Genomic DNA, 21386 nt, shown 5'->3' with positions numbered 1-21386 from the left:
CTAACAGAACAGTAATATGTTTTAAGGGATGGATGTGGTGTTAAACATGTTCCTAAGCAAAGCTGTCCAGACCCTACGCTTACTTCAGTAAGTAAAATGAACTGTGGGCAATTCTTTAGATTGAAGATGCAACAGTAAAGGAATTCACGTCGGGGCATGTTGTTACCTCAAAACAGAAGTCATGATGAGTGCTATAAGTTCATTTACAGAACTTCTGAAAATAACCAGCTGCTGTAGTGATTCTTACATATTTTAGAAAAAAAAAAATTCTAGAACAGTCAGTTGCATCAGTCTTTGAAAGTCTTTATTGTGGAATCCTGTACAGAGACGGTTTATAAACTCATGATGAACTAAGGTTTATTTCATGAAGCTGTAGAAGTAGCCATTGCTTCTTCATAAGCCTGGAGGGCCAGTTGTATATAGCCTTCTTTCTGTGATTCAGTTTTCACAAATACCTGCAAACATGGCAGGAGAGAGATTAATGGACAATTAAGAGCATAGTTGCATAATGAGATTTCATGAGTCCAGTGGTGCACCAGCCAGCTACAGACAAAATCCTGGTGCAGCTACATAGAGCTTAAAAAAGAACCAAGACAAACCACAACCTGGCATGCACAACAGTTCTAGTTAAGTATCTGCTGCTTAAGGGAAGGAGAAATTTAGACTACTAAATAGGCTTCTGCTGTTTAAAAGCTTTCTCTTTTGTAGTTAAGTAGCCTTGACATAAAAAAAGCTGTCCTGGTTTGAGTGACACAGGACTAATTTCTCCTCTAATGCTTGCAAAAAGTGCACTTCTAGAAGACTCCGGTGTCTGAATTTGAGAAAATATTTGCTTTATAGCCAGCTAGGCTATGTGGGATTCAAGGTCTCAGTGTTTTCAAGCCTTGCCAGGTGCAGGGATGAGGAGGAGTGAGACCTGGGCACTTGACCTAAGCTGGCCAACAGCATTGTTTCATTCCATCAATGTCACATTCAATATAAATTAGAAAGTTTGCTGTGGAGTATGCGCTCGCTCTCTCCCTTGATGGCTGCGGTCCAGAGAACTCCTTGCCCCACTGCTGGAGCCCTGAGCCCTTCCCTTCTTCCCCAAGCCACAGTGCTCACAGTGTCCGACATTTGCTGTCCACTGCTAGGAGTGCACAGCTTCCTGCTGAGAGAATGGGCTGAGTACAGTCCTTGTATATCTTACATTGGTATCCGGATCAATACTGGCTCTTTAGTATTATTAATGTTAATTATTTAGTCTTATCCTATTAAGTCTTTATATATCCATGCTCATATTTCCTTGTTTTTCCCTAATTCTCCTTCCCAGGTGGGGAGGGGTCATCGGGTGATAGAACAATTGTCTAAATGACAATAAATTGTTGTGGGTTTCTCAAACCACAACAAATGCATACCTTGATGAGATCCACTCCTTGAAGTTTCCGTTCTTTAGCTTCTTTTGCTGATTGACATTCAGGATGAAGCATATGATACAGTGTAATTAAACTTGTAGCATCATCCAGCCTAAACAAACAAAGGCCCATTTGTAGCAATTACTTAGTATTTACTTTGCACACCACAGGCTTTCATAGACTTCTGCTTTCACTGAGTTACACAGTCATTAGAATATACAGCTAAACAGGCATCCCATCATCTATCGCAATGGCAACCTCTTCATGAGAAGGAAGACAGAAGGATGTGAACACCAAGGTGCACCAGGTAGGGTACACAAATTTACCCATTCTGCAGGTTAGGCCTGATGTACTGTTCAGCAGTACTAAAGCTGAAATCTCTCTGTAAAATACAATTAATTACCTAACAAGTATTTAGCAGAACAACCGTGCCAAAGAGAAACTTTCTGACACAGACTGCAGCAACGAGCATGTTTTACAGAATCAGTTTTATAAATCTTGTGACACCTAGCCCTCAGCTGAATTTAAATCTGTAACGGGCGTTTTACATAAATGCGAGCATAAGCCAAAAGTGGGTGGATGGCAGGTAAAGATGCTCCAAACTCTGGTAATTCAAATTGTCCAGACATTTGAATTTAACAATTTAACAATTTTGACAACAATTTAAATTGTTAAATTTAACAATTTAACAATTTGATTCCAAAACTGGAACTTTGCTGTATTTCTTTGTATCCTCAAGTTGAAAAGTAATATCTGACCACCTGTTGAAAGTTTCTAACCACCAGTAGGAAATGAATGCCGCCATCACCGCAGCTTGGAGTTCTAATTGTACAAATTTCTCCTAGCTCTAGTGACATTTTGAACAATTAAATGCTTCAGGGAGTTTTGAGTAAGTTTAGCAGCACATGTTACAGAAATTCATCCATTTAAAATGAAAGCCTATCTATCTGTTCCAAGCTACTTAGGAATTACTTTAAAATACAGAGTGTGTCAATCTTAATAGACAAAATTGAGCTTAGTAGTACAAAAGCGTTAGGCTTTAAGATCAGCACTGCCCAGAGCTGGAAGTGTACTGACAATTACAAGGGAAACAAAAATAAAACCCCAACAACTACAAAAGGTTAATTTTTCCAGAAACCTAGTTTAATACCCTACAACTTCATGGACTGTAGTTGGTGTTTCCATTCAGCATCTATATAGCTAAAAGTTACAGCTAGCCCAAAATTCCATGCAAATGGAAACTTCTATACATCTTACAGAGATACTGTTTTCATTTTCAAGCAATAGTACATGTTTTCTATTTGTTTAGATAAGCAGAATTAATAAGTGACAAACACCACTTACAAGTCTCTCTGGATCATATCTATTAGTAAGCCATCCGTTTTCTTTCTGTTTACTAGATACCACACCATTCCTCCAAAGTGTCTTGTTGAACGGAGCAGATCGTATTTGGCATGTTTCTCAATGTCATCGTAAGTCCGATGATGAACCTATGCACACACAGAAAAGGTTTCAGTTTCATTAGCGTAACTGGAGCTTGATGACAGTTTCTCCCCTCTACCTCTCACTTAAAGTTTTTTTATCTATTTTCAGACATCCCTAAAGCGCAGGAGTAAGCCACAGGCTGAACCATGCTACCTTAAAGCTTTAAACATGTTATAATTCAGGGTAACACCAGAATAACCCAGTTCTTAGTACTTGGGCATAGACATCTTTATGTTAAGAGCAAGCTAAAATACTAGCTATGTACTAAAAATTTGGGGAGGGAGGGACATAGCCTCTGAACCTTCATTTCACTGCTGTCAAGTTGTAATCTATTTTTGAAGGGTAAAAATGCTAAAGCAAAGAGGTGAAATCTTACTATGAAAAAAAGGTACTTCAAAAATTGCCCGATAGAAGTTATGTTCTCAGTGAGTCAAGAAAAAAAGAAAAGATCATCACAAGGATAACAGGTAATCTATGGAGGGGGGCAGAACACATGTGAACAATTTTATCACCAGATAACACGTTTACAAAACAAACCCTAAAGTTCTTCACTAATATTCATTATTTATTAGAAAACTGAAAAGTCAACTCACTCTGATATAGTCAGGGGAATCTGGCTCGAACTGAGCAATGCACATGTTAAGGATATCCTCATGACGGTCTTGCCGAAATACAGTCTAAAACAACAGTTCAAATTCAGGAATAGATACTGTATCACACCATTCCAACTATCCAAAATCAACATAGCAGCCACAATATTTCTCTTCTGTGTAACACTTGCAGTGAGTATCCCCTTAATCACAAAACAAAATGGATAGAAGTACAGTAACTGCCTTGATAACAGTTTCTCGACTTTTGCTTCTGAACCACCTGTTCACATTTTCAGATTAAGCATACAATTTTATCAATGCATAACAATCTAATTTGGATTTATAGTATGTATTTTAAGTAAGTTACAACGATAAGCAACTGTTCAAAACAGAATTCAAGCCGCTTAAAACATACAAGCAGGCTGGCTTATTCAGAGCTCCTCTAAGTAGCACATTTTCACTATCCGAGCACAAGCAAGGAAAAATGATCAGTTTTGAAAAACAGGAAGCTCTTACCCCAAGGTGTTCATCCTTGAATACCACTGGGGGAATAACTCTGCGCCCTTCTTTTGGGAAAAATATCTGTATCATTCTGTCTCGTTCTTCCCAGGTCGCTTTGCGTAATACACCATTTGGTTCTCTAACTACAATGAAACGCTCCTGAAAACAAGGTTTAAAAAAAAAAAAAAAAAAGCATTATCTCCCAAAGCCTCCTCTCTTTGTAGCCAGAACCATTGTAAAAAATATTCATATTTGGCAAAGGCCCTCTACATCTCAACCCACAGTAATACTACCAGTTTCTTTCTGACTGTTGCTATATGCTAAATTCACAATTTCTCCCTTGGTACCTGCTAATGGAGTGCTACATTTGCATCTTAATTTTATTTTATGACATAACTATGCATGTGCCTACACTAAAAGCTACATCTCTGTGAAATTTAGACAGATAACATAACTAATACCCACAGAACTGAGTTAATGTTGCTGCTGGCCTGTTTTTATGCTTTCAATAACATCTACTTAATTAAGAATGCAAGTGCCTTGTACTTTTTAAACTTTGTTTCAGAGGTAGGTGCTAGAATCAAGCAAGGGCAAGTGCAAAACAAAAGATACAACAAATAAAGCAATATACTCAGATTTATTCACAAGCCTATTTGATTTAGGGCTGCAGACGGGAAAGAGGAAGTTTTCAATACATTGAGGCAGGAGAATAAATAGCAGGTTCCTGGAGAGAGCTCTTGGATGGAGTAATAGATGGAAGAGTTGGCAACTCATTTACAGGATCATCACCATATGCATCTTTGAACCATGGAGATGACTTAAAATCTTAATTATTGTTAAGGATTTTTCCAGCCTCTTATTACTGGTACTGAAGACAAGCTAGATGTTTCATTATACCAAGAAATCTAGCTGTCATCTTTATCCCTATACTCCACAATTTTATTTAACAACTGTTTCTTCACAGCTTCCACATGAATTCATTTATCATTTACTCAGGTTTCCACCAGATCTTTGCAACTGTGAAGCAGCTCCATCTTTTGGTTTATGCACAGTACCAAGTAATTCAATTCCACAGAAAACTTGCAGGAAGCATGGAAGAAGTCAGCACTTTGCAGCAAGTCACAAGTATATGCTTTTAAAATAATTAACTAGCTATCCCACGGCTCCCCTACGCACACCTGCTTCTGAGCACTGGAATTAATTTATCATTATGAGTTAGAAGCAAACATTTAGAAATATGTCTTTTTATTACCTTGTACCAGACTGAATTTACAATTCCTCAGCATTTTTGCAGACTGCTATAACAACATTTTTTTAAAACCTAAAGCTTACTTTGAAATTAAGAATTAAAAGCTCTTAAAATAAGTTTATATATTGTTACTTACACGATGTGGAATGGAATAAGTTAAATCTGTAAACACATATTTTGTAGTTTCAGTTCCTTCAAGAAATTTGTCTTCTGCTAAGACATCATCAATTGGTTCTCGTTCTTTCAAAACAGGGGGCATAATTAGTTTTTCTTTAGCTTCCTCGATGGCTTTTCTTGTGGCCTTAAAAAAAAAAAGGTAGTTAAAAAACCCTATCCTTTTGGAAAGCTAACATACAATTTTGGGACAAATATTTTTATTTAGAGAGAAATTTTAAAAACCTTTCCCCCCAACCCCCTTCTGCAGTTGAGAAGAAGTGAGACACTAATTCAATCTCCAGGTAGACAAAATGCATGTGAACAATATACCGCTACTGTAACTTGGGCAATTTGGTGGAAGAAGTTCCAAAACTAAAATCTATGTATCATACTGCAAACACCAAGTTTATTTCAGGCATTTTGCCATGGCAAAATTCCCCCAAAGCACAAACTGCAATAAACAGTTTATATATTGCTGTGATTGTGGTTACATGAGAACTGGTTTAAGTCAGGCCCCTTTGTCATCCCGGACTGTGGTCAGACAACAGGAAAAAAGGGTAGTCAAAGGATTCCCAGGGCTATAATTTAAGCATCAGATAAAGCCATTTAATGCAATTAGGAAGTGTAAGGAGAGCCAATAATAAAGGAGACCTTTCACTCAAGAAGAAAAAAAAAGTACCCAATCTCCTTCTATAGTCCATAAAAATCAGAAACCATTAGATAAACAGAACTGATGATTTAAAGTGAAGAAACACTGATGTACACTGGTTTAGGAAATGACCTGAGACAAAAGAAAGAAACTGAAATGTTTTCAATAGCAGCATTAAAGGAAGCAGAAAGAGGGACTGTTACAGACTTTTTGCCAAAACCAAAACTCAAGTCACAACAAAGCAGAGCAGCCTACCTCTTCCAGCTGAGCTTCTGTCATCAGCTTGTACTTGGGCGGTTTAAGCTCCTTTTTCACCGGCCTAAAAACTTTCTGCAGGTTGAGCCCAGTCATTTTGTAGAGCAGATTCTGAACCGTTTCATCCTCAAAGGAAGGCTTGGTGGCTTCTCCCTCTGTGGGGGGATTTCACAGGCTGTTAACCTGGTTGGCGGGGAGGCCACGGTCATAGAATCTTAGAATTGTCTAGGTTGGAAGGGAGCTTCAAGATCATCTAGTCCAACCATCAACCTAACACTGACAAAACTACCACTAAACCATGTCCCTAAGCACCACGTCTACCTGTCTTTTAAATGCCTCCACAGGGATGGTGACTCAACCACTTCCCTGGGCAGTTCCAATGCTTGATAACCCTTTCAGTGAAGAATTTTTTTCCTAATATCCAATTTAAACCTCCCCTGGTGCAACTTGAGGCTCTCTTCTCTTGTCCTGTTGCCTGTTATGTGGGAGAAGAGACTGACCCCCACCTCTCTACACCCGCGTTTCAGGTGGTTGTAGGGAGCGAGGTCTCCCCTCAGCCTCCTTTTCTCCAGGCTGAACAGCCCCAGCTCCCTCAGCCGCCCCTCATAACACTCGTTCTCCAGACCCCTCACCAGCTCCGTTGCCCTTCTCTGGGCCCGCTCCAGCACCTCAATGTCTTTCCTGTAGTGAGGGGCCAAAAACTGGGCACAGTACTGGAGGTGGGGCCTCCCCAGTGCCGAGTACAGGGGGACGGTCACTCTCCTAGTTCTGCTGGCCACGCTATTGCCGATACAAGCCAGGATGCCATTGGCCTTCTTGGCAATGGGGGCATACTGGGGGCCCCCCGCGCCTCCTCCCGCCCTCGCCGGGCTCCACCGCGCCGCACACCCGCCCCATTCCTCTTCCCTCCCCCTGGGCGCCTCCCTGGGAACCGCAGCGCCCACCGCGAAGGGCACGGCGGGGCTCAGCGGGCCCTCACAGGCTGCGAGACCCGTCCCGGGGCAGGGGATCCCCCTCACGTACCGTCCGCGGTGCCCGCATCCTGCACGAGTCCCCGCCGCGCGCGCCAGCCCCACAGCGTCCGCGCCACGCGCGACAGCCGCGCGGGCACCAGCGCGGAGCCCCACGCCCCGAGCGCCGCCATCTTACACACGCCTTTTCCCGCCCCGCCGCCGCGCGGCCCCGCGAGGCACGTCGGGAAATGGAGTCTGACTTCGCCTCAGCAGGCCGTCACAGCGGCGCTGCCGGGGGGGCCCGCCTCAGGGGGAAAGGAACGCTTCCTTGGGAAGGGCCAAAAAAGCGCTCCCAATGCGTTGGTGTTATTAAAATGCTGGTGAGGCGGAGGCGAGGGGCTGTGTTAAGGTGCGAGCTCGTTCTGCCGTTCTTGTCAGAGCAGGGACAACGGTGACGGTGGGAGCGGGAGAAGGGACCGCCGGCTCCCTCAGCCGGTAAGGGGATGGAGCAGGGCTCTAGGCTGTCACGTTCTCTTCCTTAGTGGGGAGACAAAATAGTAGTAAGAAAGAGGAGCTGAGAACATGGTGCACACTGCCGCGATTAAACCACTGGTCAACTGTAGCTGCTGAGGGGTGAGGAAAGGTGCAAGGTAGTAGGTGGGTGTGCTTTGTCAGCAGCTGCCTGGTCTGATGTCCCTCCAGGACGACAGGGCTGGTTCTTGGGCAGCCTGCCTGTGAGGGAGAAATACTGTGGTAATTTATATAAAAATTAAAAACCTCATGTGGCTCTCTTTGCTAATTTGTCACTTGCATGGTGACTGAAAGGGCTGTCTGGTTATCAGGTAGCAGGTTTTCCATCTGGCCCGTAATGTGGGGGGGCTCCAAAGGACACAGCAAGTAAACCATGAGTATTCATGCCTGAGAGTGCTACCTGAGAAGTACCTGTGCCTCTTCAGTGTACTGGTTTCCTCAGTCTGGTAAAAGGAGTCGCTGCCATTGGTGGTGATGAGTTTAGGCTTCTCATGTTTGTGGGCTTTAACGTTTGTGTAAAGGAGAGAAAATAAATAATTGTATTCAAGCATAAAATCAAAATTAAATTTTATATCCTATTGATACAGCAGATCAGCTCTAATGGCTGTGAAGAATGGGTATGCAGTTGAAACTGGTGTGTTATTTCATTAAAACAGTAACTTCTAACTGAGTCTATTTCAACAGGTTGAAAGTTTGTTATTACCTGAAGTTTATTTTCTCTAGCTGGTTTTCTATGGTGAATTTCAGTCTTACAGACTGTGGTTAGGGGGTGCGAAACAGAAAGAAAACCTATTATCAGCAGGCAAGTTTGTACAGGGGCCCTAAATGCTTTGAATTTTAAAATGTTCAAAGCCACACATTGATGCAAGCTGGCTGATGACTTCCCATCAAAACATGAAATATTTCATCTCTAGGAGGGCAGATATGGAAACACGAGTAATGTGCCTAAATTCTGTGCATTTCCAATTGTTTTAAAGTGTAGCGGGTTCTTCGTTGCTTTGCCAAATCAAAGTCTAAATTATCTTACTTTTGAAAATGGAGATTGAAGTCTTGGAGAAAAGGAAGACTTTATAGCATATATTAGTTTTCATTAGAATAAAGTTAAGCATGAGATGAAAAATACATTTGTTTCTAGTAACAGATCTTCATTGTGCTGGAGTCCATTCCTATTTTCTTCAGCCTTATTCAATATCCAAACACATGTGCTGGGTTGCGTTTTATATTCAAGCTTTTCAATATCCTGGCCTTTGCAGGAGGGCATATTCTTCTCTTATTTGTATTGGTACAATTAAGTTGAAATCACTGAGAACTGAAGAGTGCAAATGAACGCTTAATGTTAGTTTAAAGTAATGTTGTGCTTAATTTATTTAAATAATGCTAAGAAAATGAAAAATAGTTTTGAGGAAATGGAGAAGATGGGGTTTTTTCAGTTCTTGCTGAGAGATCTCTGGAGTGAGAGCTATACCCTATAAGGGAATTGGAAAGTTATTTGGCCACTTGCCTAAAAGCCACTTCAGACCTGTTCATGAATTTGGATGGCAAGCTGATGTCCATTTTAATTCACAGAAGTGCTTAGAAAAACAACAGAATTTATTAGGCTATATCCAGGAGAGGTTAAATTCACATTCATTCTGTACTGGAGTAGTAACAGCTGCTGTGAGGATTAGCCTTTTGGCTGGTGGGATGAAAGGAAATATTAACTAAGTATACTGTAGATGGAAGTATAGCAGGTTAACATAATTTATAAAATAATAGCAATTTATATTGGATAGGTTAGTTATATTTTATTTATGGTTTATATTTGTACTGAAGTAACCATTTTAAGTAGGGTGTTTTATATTGGCATACTTAAAAATATGACACCAGCCTGAAGAACCAGGGGTGTAAAAATTGATAATGAAATAAAGAATCTTTCTTAGCTTTTGTTACTATTTTGAATGCATCCCAGGACAGTTGCTGTTGGAAAATTACAACCATCTGATGACAGGTGGATGTCCCCTGTGAAACACACTGGTGGTCTACGTCTGGATTCTATTGGAAAATTGTCAATACAAAATCACCTCCACAATTGGCATTAATTTCCTTTTTGCTGGTAGTTTCAGGAGGGCAAAAGGATCAGATGGCTGCTGAGAATGAACCAGTTTGGTTAATATCTCAGGGAAAGAGAAGGCAAATGGGGAGCTTAAGAGCTTGCATTGTTGCTTTACCTATTTAATTGATAAAATAAGGGGCTGTCATTTACCAGGCTTTCTGAATAATAAACATGTCAAATTAGTAGTAAGAAGTTGTTAGGAAGGAAGAATTCTTTCTTGGAAAAAAAGTAGAGTGAAAAATATAAAATATAAGGTTTGGTAACTGTGCATCCAGCTGCTATAAGAAGAAACAGAGTGAACCCTGTAAGGCTGAGTACATGTCCACAGTTGATGACGTGACCTCTTTAAAGTTAATGGTTGGTTCTCTTGTTCCTGATAAGAAGGAATCTGGCAATCCTGTGGAACATTTTTCTGAGGGACACAGTGGACCGTGTTGGAAGTTCTTTTTACTAAACCTGCATGGGTTAGTCTGAAGAGAAATTATTTTTCACAGAGAGTGCTGAAGTAAGAGAGGTGACACAAACCTTGTTATATCATCAAATTATCCTTTAAAGGAATAATATAGTAGATGTGGTTGGTTTGTTTCCCCATGTACATAGATGGAGTGAGGTGGGGTTTTTTCTAAAACTATTGGGGTGGTAGTTTGTAATATAATTGTCTACTTGCAGGCATACTATCTGCAAGCATCTTATTTGCCATTTTCTTTTGGTTGAGGGAGAGAGTATTATTTTCTCTGGAATTGTCTTTTAAGGTCTTTAGCCATGGATTTGCATTGCCATCCAGAGCCCTGGGTAGGCAATTTTGTTGTTGGTGGTGATGACGATGCATGAGCCTTTGCTAATACATCAAAGTGGCTGTTTTCTATCTTAAAGACCATATAGATATCTGAAGCTGGTTTATTTTCAAATTTAATTTTGATACCTGACAGCAGGGACAGGTCAATGTGGCTGTAGAACTCTATCCCAGCATGCTGGGCCAAACTTACCTCTGAGGGCAGAAATATGTGTAGTTCATGGACAAAGCCCATTTTTACAAATAATAACTGAGATGCCCACTGAAACTACAGTAATTGAGCTCAATTGTAGCCATTATCATCCTGCTTGAACAGCTGCCTTCTGTTGCCTATGTAAATATCCTTAGGGAGGGGGAATGAGTGAAACATTATGCAAAAGCCTTCTAAGTTTGTTTCCTTAGTACCGTCAGTTTCAGCAAGTGCTACTAGTAAGCATAGGTTGAAAAGCAAATGTCCTTCTAGGTTTTATTTGTGCCTTGACTATTTGACATTTGCATTTCAAATTTGAAGGAAGAATGAGAAAACAAAAAGGATTGTACATGCTCTTTATTTTTATTTTTCAGTTTAGTTTCAGATGAACTTGTACTATGCACGTGTGCTATATTCCTATGGGCCACAGGGGGGCAAGATTGAGATTTTAAACAAGAATGAAAAAGTGCCTGAGTAGTTACAGTGGATACCGTAAATGAACTGTTTTCGCTAATGACCCGGATTTGCCTCTGTCTCACATAAAGCTGCCATAATCTCACTTTAATAATGATAAATTAGATATATACAAATACTGTCTCCAGTAATTTAGATTACATACATTATTTATAGTACAGGTATAAATCCCACTTCAGTTTATATTGTTTTCATAGCTACACTATAGGGGCTTGAGCCAAAGCCCATTAAAGCCATTGGAAGGCCTTCCCTAACTTCAGCAAGTTCTGAATTAAGAGTCCATATTTTTCAAATAAATTTTATTTTTCCTTTCTGCTCTTGTAATACTTATATTTTAAAAACGAATTGTCAGGAAAAAAAATAGTAAATATTCAGTATTATTCAGAGTAAGGTAGGATTTGAGTAATTGTTGTTTTCCCCCTTCTTAATCGTTTTTTAACCTCCCTCTCATTCCATCCCTATTTAAAGTTCTGTCTGTCTGAATCCAAGCACTCGCCAGGGCACCGCAAACTAAATCTGGCGTACAGCACAAATTGTTACATGTGGGCAGGATGGGACATAATCTGATACCTTTATTTCCACAATAGAATGCAGTAGAAGGACAGAGCAAGGATCCTGACAGATTTGTTGGCTGGTTTTATTCTCTGGGGACAGGAATGTTTGGAGGAGATGGCACCCTCCAACTTAAAGGTTAATTATAGTTTTTCCCTTCTCTCATGTTGCTAACACAAGTAGTCAATACCTTTCTCTCATAATTGTACTTTTATCTGTTTTTTCATTGGAACCTAACACCTGAGTGAAACCTAGACTGTCCGGATTACACCTAGATGTGTATTGTGTGTATTGCCTGGCCTGTTGTCAAAGGCTTCATAAGAATCCAAATCAGATGTCTCTACTAGTTACACTTTGTCATGTTTTGTCATTCTCCCAAAGTAGCCTGGAGGTCTGATTTTCCTACTTTTCTTAATCCAAATTTCATTAGGGCTATTATGTGATTTTATGTTTTTTTCATTTATTTATTTTATCAATTAATTTACCTGACACAGAAGTATATCATCCTGATTCTAAACTTTTCTAATACCAATTCAGTGATAACTGCAAAATTTTTCTTTCTTACAGCCTTTTCTCATAATAGCTGATTTTATTACCATACACAACCACTTCATTCTTCAAGTCTTTCACAAGCAGGTGAATACATTTTTCTGCTGATGACTTGTTATAGTTAAATAGATTATTTTTTCCCCAAACTGGTTCAGTCTCTATCATAATTTTCTTTGTTTATTTTTTTCCAGTTTAAAGAGTAGTTACCTCACAACTGGCCATCTTGTTTCTTAATGGTGTCAAGAAACCATTCTTAACTGCATGCTATTCCCTTCTCATGGTCTTTTTGCCTCTGATACTCCATCTGTCTCTGGGATTCTTTCACAAGTTCACTTCTTCTGGTTTATGTAATTATTTTTCCTTAAATCTAATAATTGTTCTTCATATTGCCCCTAAGCATTCCTGTTCTCATCTTATATTATTATTATTCATCTGGATTTAATACGATTTGTTTTGTCACCTTGTTTTCTCTTTCTTCTTTCCCCATATTAATTTTTCACAGAAATAAGCTCCTGTAGTTTCCCACTTAACAATATGCATCTTTTTGTTTACTTTGTTGTTGTTGTTGATACGGCAATGTGTACCTTTGGCTTGCTATTAAATATTTAAAGAGCCTACATGACATGGCCAACTTTTTTTAACCAATTTTTTACCCATACCAGACTAAAGGACTTTTTTACGTTATTCAAAATAAATAAAATTTATTTTATTTATATTATTTTAAATAAATAAATAAATTTTAACTTAAAATCCCCTCTCTTCTAAAGGTGGTGCTGGCAAGGGGTTGGGGAAGGGGGTGTTCCGTTCTTTTTTTTTTTTTTTCTTTCCTTTGGATCCAGAATGTAATACAAATTAAATTTGCTTAGGCAAACCCACTGTGCGTTTTAAAAAAGTCATTATAAAGACAGGATCCTGGGGGTCTGACAGAAAAGCTAAAACAGCTGTGCTCTCCAGTACAAACAACACATAAATCTACAGTATCTTCTCTTCATGATCAAATAAGCAAAACAGAAGGCTCAGAAAGTAAAAGATATTTTTATCTCACAGAAGCAGAGCTAAAAGAATTTAGTGTGAGTTTAAATCCCAGTCATTTCAGTTAGGCTGTTAAAATCTAACATTTTTTCATGTGTTTTCAGTAGAAGTATTTTGATTTGCTAGCCAAACATCTCTATTTACCTGTTTGATATGAAAGTTGTCTTTAGGTACAAGGTTATTCAGCTTTTTAGTGAAGAGTGTATTTCACAAGAAAGTTTCCAGTTGTGTTTGTTCTTGTTACTTTCTGTCCAAGCAAATCAAGAAAATCCTAGAAAAAAAATAGAGATAGAATTAATTTGGTCAAATAGTTATCAGATTGTTATTCCCATTTATTTCCAAGTAAACCTCTTGATATTTATTAGGTTGCCCACTAGAGTTAATGGGAGGACTCCCATCCATTTTTGGACAAACTGTGGAGTTCAAGATGTCACCAGGCCACTTGATCTACAGGAACCAGGCCTGCTCGCTAAGAATGGGAAAACCCTATCCTAAAAGGCGAAAAGGCTATTAGGCCAAGAGTTAGCAAGGCTCATGGACAGGGCTTTAAACTAATATCGAAGGGGGAAGGGGATAAAACCAGGCCCACTAGTAATGAGCCTAGGGATAAAGGGCCAAGGATGGGGGTGAAATCGGTAGCCCAGCTCAAGTGCATCTACACGAATGCACGTAGCATGGGCAACAAACGGGATGAGCTGGAAGCCATTGTGCAGCAGGACAGCTATGATGTAGTTGCCATCACGGAAATGTGGTGGGATGACTCTCATGACTGGAATGCTGCGATGAAAGGCTATAAGCACTTCAGAAGGGATAGGCAAGGAAGGAGAGGTGGGGGTGTGGCTCAGTACATTAGGGAGTGTTTTGATTGTATAGAGCTAGATTCCAGTGATGATAAAGTCGAGTGCTTACGGGTAAGGTTGAAGGGGAAGGCAAATAAGGGAGATGTTGTGCTGGGAGTATGCTACAGACCACCTGGCCAGGATGAGGAGATAGATGAAGTATTCTATAAGTGGCTGACTGACGTCTCGCAATCGCCAGCCCTTGTTCTGGTTGGGGACTTCAATCTGCCGGGTATCTGCTGGAAATATAACACAGCAGAGAGCAGGCAGGCTAGGAGGTTCCTCGAGTGCATGGAAGATAACTTCCTGACACAACTGCTAGGTGAGCCTACCAGGGGAGGTGCCTTGCTAGACCTATTGCTCACAAACAGAGAAGGACTAGTGGGAGATGTGGTGGTCGGAGGTCGTCTTGGGTTTAGTGATCATGAAATGGTCAAGTTTTCAATTTGTAGTGATGTAAGGAGGGGGGTTAGCAAAACCTCTGCCTTGGACTTCCAGAGGGCGGACTTTGACTTGTTCAGGACACTGGTTGAGAGAGTCCCTTGGGAGACAGTCCTGAAGGGCAAAGGGGTCCAGGAAGGCTGGACGCTCTTCAAGACGGAAATCTTAAAGGCCCAGGAGCAGGCTGTCCCCAAGTGTCGCAAGTCTAAAGGGTGGGGAAAATGGCCAGTCTGGATGAATAAGGAACTTCTGATGGGACTTAGGAATAAAAGGAGGGTTTACCACCTTTGGAAGAAGGGACGGGCAACTCAGGAGGAATACAGAGATCTCGTTAGGTTATACAGAGAGAAAATTAGGAAGGCAAAAGCCCAGCTGGAGCTCAACTTGGCCACTAACATTAAGGACAATAAAAAAAGCTTTTATAAATACATCAACAAAAAGAGAGCCAGGGAGGATCTCCATCCCTTACTGGATGCTGGGGGGAAAGTTGCAACCAATGACGAGGAGAAGGCTGAGATACTTAATGCCTTCTTTGCCTCCGTCTTCAATAGTCAGACCAGCTATCCCCAGGGTGCTCAGCCTCCTGAGCTGGAAGATAAGGATGGAGAGCAGAACAGACCAACCATAATCCAGGAGGAAGTAGTCAATGATCTGCTTCTGCACCTAGACACACATGAGTATATGGGGCTGGATGGGATTCACCCAAGAGTACTCAGGGAGCTGGTGGGAGAGCTCACCAAGCCTCTCTCCATCATTTGTCAACAGGGGAGGTACCAGATGACTGGAGGGTGGCTAATGTGACGCCCATCTACAAGAAGGGTCAGAAGGAGGATCCGGGGAACTACAGGCCTGTCAGCCTGACCTCGGTACCAGGAAAGATCATGGAGAGGATCATCTTGAGTGAGCTCTCATGGCAAGTGCAGGGCAGCCAAGGGATCAGGGCCAGCCAGCATGGGTTTAGGAAAGGGAGGTCCTGCTTAACCAACCTGATCTCTTTCTATGACCATGTGGCCCGCCTTCTGGACGCGGGGAAGGCTGTGGACGTTGTCTGTCTGGACTTCGGTAAGGCCTTTGACAGCGTCCCCCACAGTATTCTCCTGGAGAAGCTGGTGAATCATGGCATAGATAAGTGTACTCTTCGCTGGGTAAAAAACTGGCTGGATGGCCGTGCCCAGGGAGTTGTGATTAATGGGGTGAAATCCTCTTGGGGGCCGGTCACCAGTGGTGTCCCTGAGGGCTCAGTTTTGGGGCCAGTTTTGTTTAATATCTTTATCAATGACCTGGATGAGGGGAATGAGTGCACCCTCAGTAAGTTTGCAGATGACACCAAACTAGGTGGGAGTGTTGATCTGCTTGAGGGTAGGAAGGCTCTACAGAGGGACCTGGACAGGCTGGATCGATGGGCCAAGGCCAACTGTATGAGGTTTAATAAGGCCAAGTGCCGGGTCCTGCATTTCGGTCACAACAACCCCAAGCAACGCCACAGGCTTGGGGAAGAGTGGCTGGAAAGCTGCCCAGCAGAAAAGGACCTGGGGGTGCTCGTGGATGGCCAGCTTAACATGAGCCAGCAGCGTGCCCAGGTGGCCAAGAAGGCCAACAGCATTCTGGCTTGTATCAGGAATAGCGTGGCCAGCAGGCGCAGGGAAGTGATCGTGCCTCTGTACTCGGCACTGGTGAGGCCTCACCTCGAGTGCTGTGTTCAGTTCTGGGCCCCTCTGTACAAGAGGGACATTGAAGCGCTGGAGCGTGTCCAGAGGAGAGCTACCAGGCTGGTGAGGGGTGTGGAGACCAGGTCATATGAGGAGAGGCCGAGGGAACTGGGCATGTTTAGCTTGGAGAAGAGGAGGCTGAGGGGAGACCTCATTGCCCTCTACAACTACCTGAAAGGACGCTGGAGAGAAGTGGGTGTTGGCCACTTCTCCCAGGTGAATAATGACAGGACCAGAGGAAATGGTCTGAAGTTGCAGCAGGGGAGGTTTAGATTAGATGTTAGGAGGAATGACTTTACTGAAAGAGTGGTCAGGCACTGGAACAGGCTGCCCAGGGAGGTGGTTGAGTCACCATCCCTAGAGGTATTTAAGAAACGTCTAGATGTGGCACTTCAGGGCATGCTGTGAAGGGCAGAGACTGTAGGTTGTTTGGTTGGACTCGATGATCTCAAAGGTCCTTTCCAACCATGAAGATTCTGTAATTCTGTGATTTCCAGAACAGCGTGGACAAAATGTTTCAGCTGGTGCTATACCTGCTTAATCTGGAGCAAAATATATATGCATACTCTTTACAAACTATTTTAAAACTGTGCACTGAATGAGTAATTGCATTTTTGCTTCTTTTGGTTTTCAGAGAGTATGTATCTGGGCAGAAACCTGTACACTGTGTTACCACAGCTCTTTCTATTGTGTACCCATAATCCCTGTACGTTTAGCCATGCCATTGTGCAATATATGATATGATCATTAACATATGTCAATGTTTGTACATTTGGACTAGAATAAGTGCTTGGATCTTTACGAAGGCACATATTATATATCTGAATAAATAATGTAGCTGGGCAGCTGGCAAGATCTAGTAGTGGCTTTATAAAATGTTTCAAGGGGAAAAAACCATCAGATGGCCCAGCATGCCAGGAGAAATATTAGTGACAGAAACATAAAAACCACAGGCCTAACTCTGCCCCATGCACTGTATGCAGCTTGCCCCCATTTGTCAAAGGTACACCAAGTAAAAGCATGGAATTATTTCCGTGTTGGGGAACAATTACAGCAAGCAAGTAGATTGAAAATTTAGATGAAAAGCTAGAAGTCCAAATGTTTGTACCTGGTTACTTTTTTTTTTTTTTTTTGCAACAGCACAACAGAAGGGGAATGTCTTGGTTCTCCCTTTTATTCACCCTATTCTGGGCTGCCTGATTCTGATTCCGTCCCTTATACCCACTTCATACACACACATCATATCTTTTCATAAACAGTCTCAGTTTATTATCCAAGTGGAAACAATGAATAATTTTCTTTCAGGTTATTGAGCTGAATCAAGTCACAGAGGGGACTAATGAGTGCCAGAGCCTCTGAGGGAAAAAGAATGGAAGCAGGATCTTCTCATTTCATTAGCAGCAAGTCTGCAGATTGTGTCACAGCATTTCAGGTAACTCTAACCTCAAGATGCAGTTTTATAACTGGCCAAAACTGATCTAAGGCTACCCTGCTCCCTCTGTTCAAGCCCTCCCTTTTTTGATTAAAAGCACAATAGTTTGGGCCACATACAAACTCAGGATCTGACTCTGTAAGGCACCAACATAGTTACTACTCAATAACAGTTACTTGGACTATTGTGATCGGATGAGATCTTAGCAACTCGGAAAGGATGGTATTTGAATTACTAGTCAGAACTAACAAACATCTACTACGTCAGGCAGTTATGCCATGTTTTCAAAGTTATCTCTGAAGCCTTGTGCGAAGCTTTGTGCTGTCACACCGCACTCTTACAGGACTCTTAGGGACACTGGAACTTCCTTGCAACCACGTTTGCAATGTGTACTTTAAACTGGAGTGAAGCGCTCTAAAATTTCCCAGTGTGAATGGCAAGCTTAGTCTGAATGTGTGATTGAAAATTCCCCAGGATGCACACAGTGGTTTTTTTTTTTTCCAAGCAATTAACTTCCCTCTCTCCCAGGTTGAGTGACGTTTTGGATGCTTCCTAGTAATTCCAGATAATTGGAATGATTTTGTTCCCTTTAGTTATAACACAACTTCCTAAAAAAGCAACTGGGTTGTTTTAGGCTACACACATGAAGCACTCATGGTGCTCCTCTGAAAGCATCACACAGCTGTTGTTCTAGGTCCAGAGATTGAAAGGAAAAGGAAATGCTGTCAATCCAGCAGACTCCTATAACATGCATGGTAGGCAGCTCTGGGTAGTAACTACGCTGGTGCCTTGTGCAAATAGTCTGGTGTTTTCTGCTGTCTTGGGTGTCCGTGTGCAAGTTTTGGCAGAGGGGGTCTGCAGTGGGCCCGCTGTGAAGTGCACTGCAAGTTCTCACAGAGGCCTCCTAGATGTTGCTGCCTGTGCTGCTGGATTGACTGAGGCGAGCTTTGGAGCTCCCCAGGATGATGAAGGAGGAGGGAGCAAGACCTGGCCTACGGTGGGGAGTGGCCACCACCCTGACTCCCCTAGCCCTGGAAGTGGGATTTACACATCCCAGGCTGGTATCGCAGTGTGTTCAGGGAGGTGGCCATGGATCAAACTGTTATTCTTGCAACTACGCCTGCCAGGTGAATGATCTTCCAAAAAAGTTCTTTTACCGCTCTGCATCATTTTGCCCCCTACACACTTCATTCTACCCTTGGCTATTTGGATAGAGAGGTCAACTGTCCTGGTGGCCCAGCAGCTTCCAGGAGGAAGGCAGGCTGGTGGCGCATGAGCTATCCAAGAGCAAAGGTTGCCTCCTTGGCTAAGCATTCCTGCTTCAGGGACTCCATCCCTCCAGGGCCTCTGTCCTGCCAGCTGGGGACCGGCACAGCAGGATGGGAGTGAATGGAATGGCACCCAAGGGTGTGCGAGTGCAGGGGTTTCCTCTGGGTTCCCCTGTGCTCTGCCCACGCTGCTCCACTGCCTCCATTAGCTGCTCTTAGCTGCTATCCTCCCTACTGGGACAGGATTTATCTCTAAGTAAGACATTTTTTACAGTGAGAACAGTCCTTCACTGGAAGCTGGGCGGATCGCTGCCCGGGCGACCTCTGCGGGACAGATGGGCCATTGTGACATCCATGTCGGTGAGCGACATGTCCCTTGTCACCTCACGTCCCTGGCTGCTTATCTTCGCTTGCCGTCAGAGCATGGGCCAGCCTGGCTCATGCCTGGACTCCTGCTGAGTGTGCCTGCAAGGTGTGGAGGGCTGAGCGAGGCTTTTCCTGGTGCCGGGTGGTGCTTTGGGGGCTGTCATCATCAGCTCTCAGTGCCCATCCCGGAGCCACCCCCTGTGCTTCCCCGGCCCTGCCTGGTTCAGGCAGCCGGGCACCGCGGGACATGCTCGCAGCAGCAGAGGTGAGCTGTGGTGGAAACATCCCCCCGGGGTGGCCGTGGGGCGGGAGGTGGGGCTGGGGGAGCCGGCAGGGGGTCTTTCTCCAGGGTCTGGGCATTTCGTCCTGCCCTCCCCTCCCCAGGTCAGCCAGTGACCCTGGCCTCTGTCCATTTTGCAGCGTGTGACACCCGCCGCTGCGGTGCCGGCGAGAGGGAGCAGCTCCTCATACTCAGCGTTCCCTGACCCACTGCAGTGCGCAGAGAACATGGCCAGCAAGAGCGAGTGGAGATGCCCCATCTGTTGTGATGATGAAGAGGATATCGCCTATCTGTCACCCTGCCTCCACCCCTTTTGCTTAGGCTGTGCAGTGCGCTGGGCACAGCAGAGGCCAAGCTGTGCCGTGTGCCAGTGTGTGGCAACAGATATTGTGTTCTCGGTCTGGTCAGATGATGATTATTTAACATTCGACATCCCATGCCCTGCAGACCTCCAGGACGAGGAGGGGGCTGTGGAGGCCGAGCCTCAGGTGGACGCATTCCCTCCTGAGGTCTGGGCAGACTTTTTCAAGAGCCACCCAAGTAGCATTGAGCCCCTGATGCCATGGCTGCGACGGGAGCTCGGGGTGCTCTTTGAGGACCGGTGGTGGGATGTGGCAGCGGCAGAGGGCAGCATCGTGGCCCACCTGTGCCTCTGGGGACTGGACGAGGCGGTGCTGGAGCAGCAGCTGCAGAACTGCCTGCCAGAGCTCACGAGGACCTTCATCCGCCACCTCAACATGCTCGCCGTGCGCCTGTGCAGCAGGGAGCTCCGCCAGCACCTGGCCCACCAGGACCCACAAGTACCTGATGAGGAAGAGGGCGATGACAACGATGGTGACAACATCCCTGCGACCAGCCGCAGCCCCACAGCTTCGCGGGGGGACACTCTGGGCCCCCAGCTGGCCTCCCCCAGCAGCTCTGTGGGCTCCCAGCCCCGGGAGGAGCCAGGGGAGGCGGCAGCGGCAGCAGGTCCTTCTGCTCCTGACCAGGTCAGGAACTGCTCACCACGGGGGCCCCAGCGTCCCCCAAAGAGGAGGGCCCCCGACCCCCAGGACTGTCCCCAGCCCCGCAAGAGGCCGCCCCGCCGGCGGCACTAGCTGGTGCACCAAGGGGCGACCAAAGAGGGGCCAAAGTGGACTGGGAGGCTCTTGTTAGTCCTCAACATACGTCGTAGAGAAAGAAAATAAAGGATTAAGGACTGCAGGAGAAGTGTCATTAATGGTGCGTGTGGCGTATCTGTCCCCACCAGGGCTGACTTTGGTGCTGTGCCCACCTTCCCCCTCGGTGGCAGCTGCAGCCTGGGGTCAGTGGGGCCATCTGGAGGGAGCTGGCTGCGTCCGCACCGCCCTTTGCTGGGGAGGGTCTGGGATGTTGCTGCTAGCAGCTCCTTCCAGGCAGCCCCGCTGCTGTTTCTTTGTTTCTGCCCCAAAGAGCGAGTTCTGCTCTGCTTCAGGGCTGCATGTGGGCAGCCAGTCCCAGGGAGGCGTTTGCAGCAGGGCCTCTCAGGACCAGCCTGTGCCCATTGCTCCTCGCCCCAGGCCTGGCTGCCCCCACTCCTTGCCCATTGCCCCCACGTCCCGGGGCTCTGCTCCCGTGCCAGCCCACG

General features: G+C 44.1%; 2 protein-coding genes across 7 annotated transcripts; one reads left to right on the top strand and one right to left on the bottom strand.

Annotated features, from left to right (window-relative positions):
* Positions 1 to 287: 287 nt before the first annotated feature.
* Positions 288 to 7492, bottom strand: MRPS22 (mitochondrial ribosomal protein S22). Its single transcript, XM_074593237.1, has 8 exons — positions 7303 to 7492; positions 6280 to 6434; positions 5356 to 5520; positions 3986 to 4129; positions 3473 to 3556; positions 2739 to 2884; positions 1398 to 1506; positions 288 to 455 (listed from the first exon to the last, which is right to left on the bottom strand). Exons 1-8 carry the CDS (start codon positions 7421 to 7423, stop codon positions 363 to 365), a joined length of 1017 nt encoding a protein of 338 aa, XP_074449338.1. The 5' UTR covers positions 7424 to 7492; the 3' UTR covers positions 288 to 362.
* On the top strand, positions 7466 to 20982 carry LOC141745456 (uncharacterized). Of its 6 annotated transcripts, none has more exons than XM_074593235.1 (4): positions 7466 to 7641; positions 17740 to 17866; positions 19409 to 19765; positions 19921 to 20982. In XM_074593235.1, the coding sequence occupies exons 3-4, from the start codon at positions 19748 to 19750 to the stop codon at positions 20875 to 20877; spliced, it is 975 nt and encodes a 324-aa protein (XP_074449336.1). In that variant the 5' UTR covers positions 7466 to 7641; positions 17740 to 17866; positions 19409 to 19747; the 3' UTR covers positions 20878 to 20982. The 6 variants fall into 6 exon arrangements, with proteins under 6 accessions (XP_074449336.1, XP_074449335.1, XP_074449334.1 ...); XM_074593234.1 differs by having other exon boundaries at positions 7466 to 7727; XM_074593236.1 differs by lacking the exon at positions 7466 to 7641 and adding an exon at positions 12432 to 12500.
* Positions 20983 to 21386: the final 404 nt, after the last annotated feature.

Source organism: Larus michahellis, chromosome 6 (genome assembly GCF_964199755.1).
Source record: "Larus michahellis chromosome 6, bLarMic1.1, whole genome shotgun sequence".
Lineage (NCBI taxonomy): Eukaryota > Metazoa > Chordata > Aves > Charadriiformes > Laridae > Larus > Larus michahellis.
The sequence above is the reverse complement of the archived record's forward strand: the minus strand, read 5'-3'. Positions and strand labels throughout refer to the sequence as shown.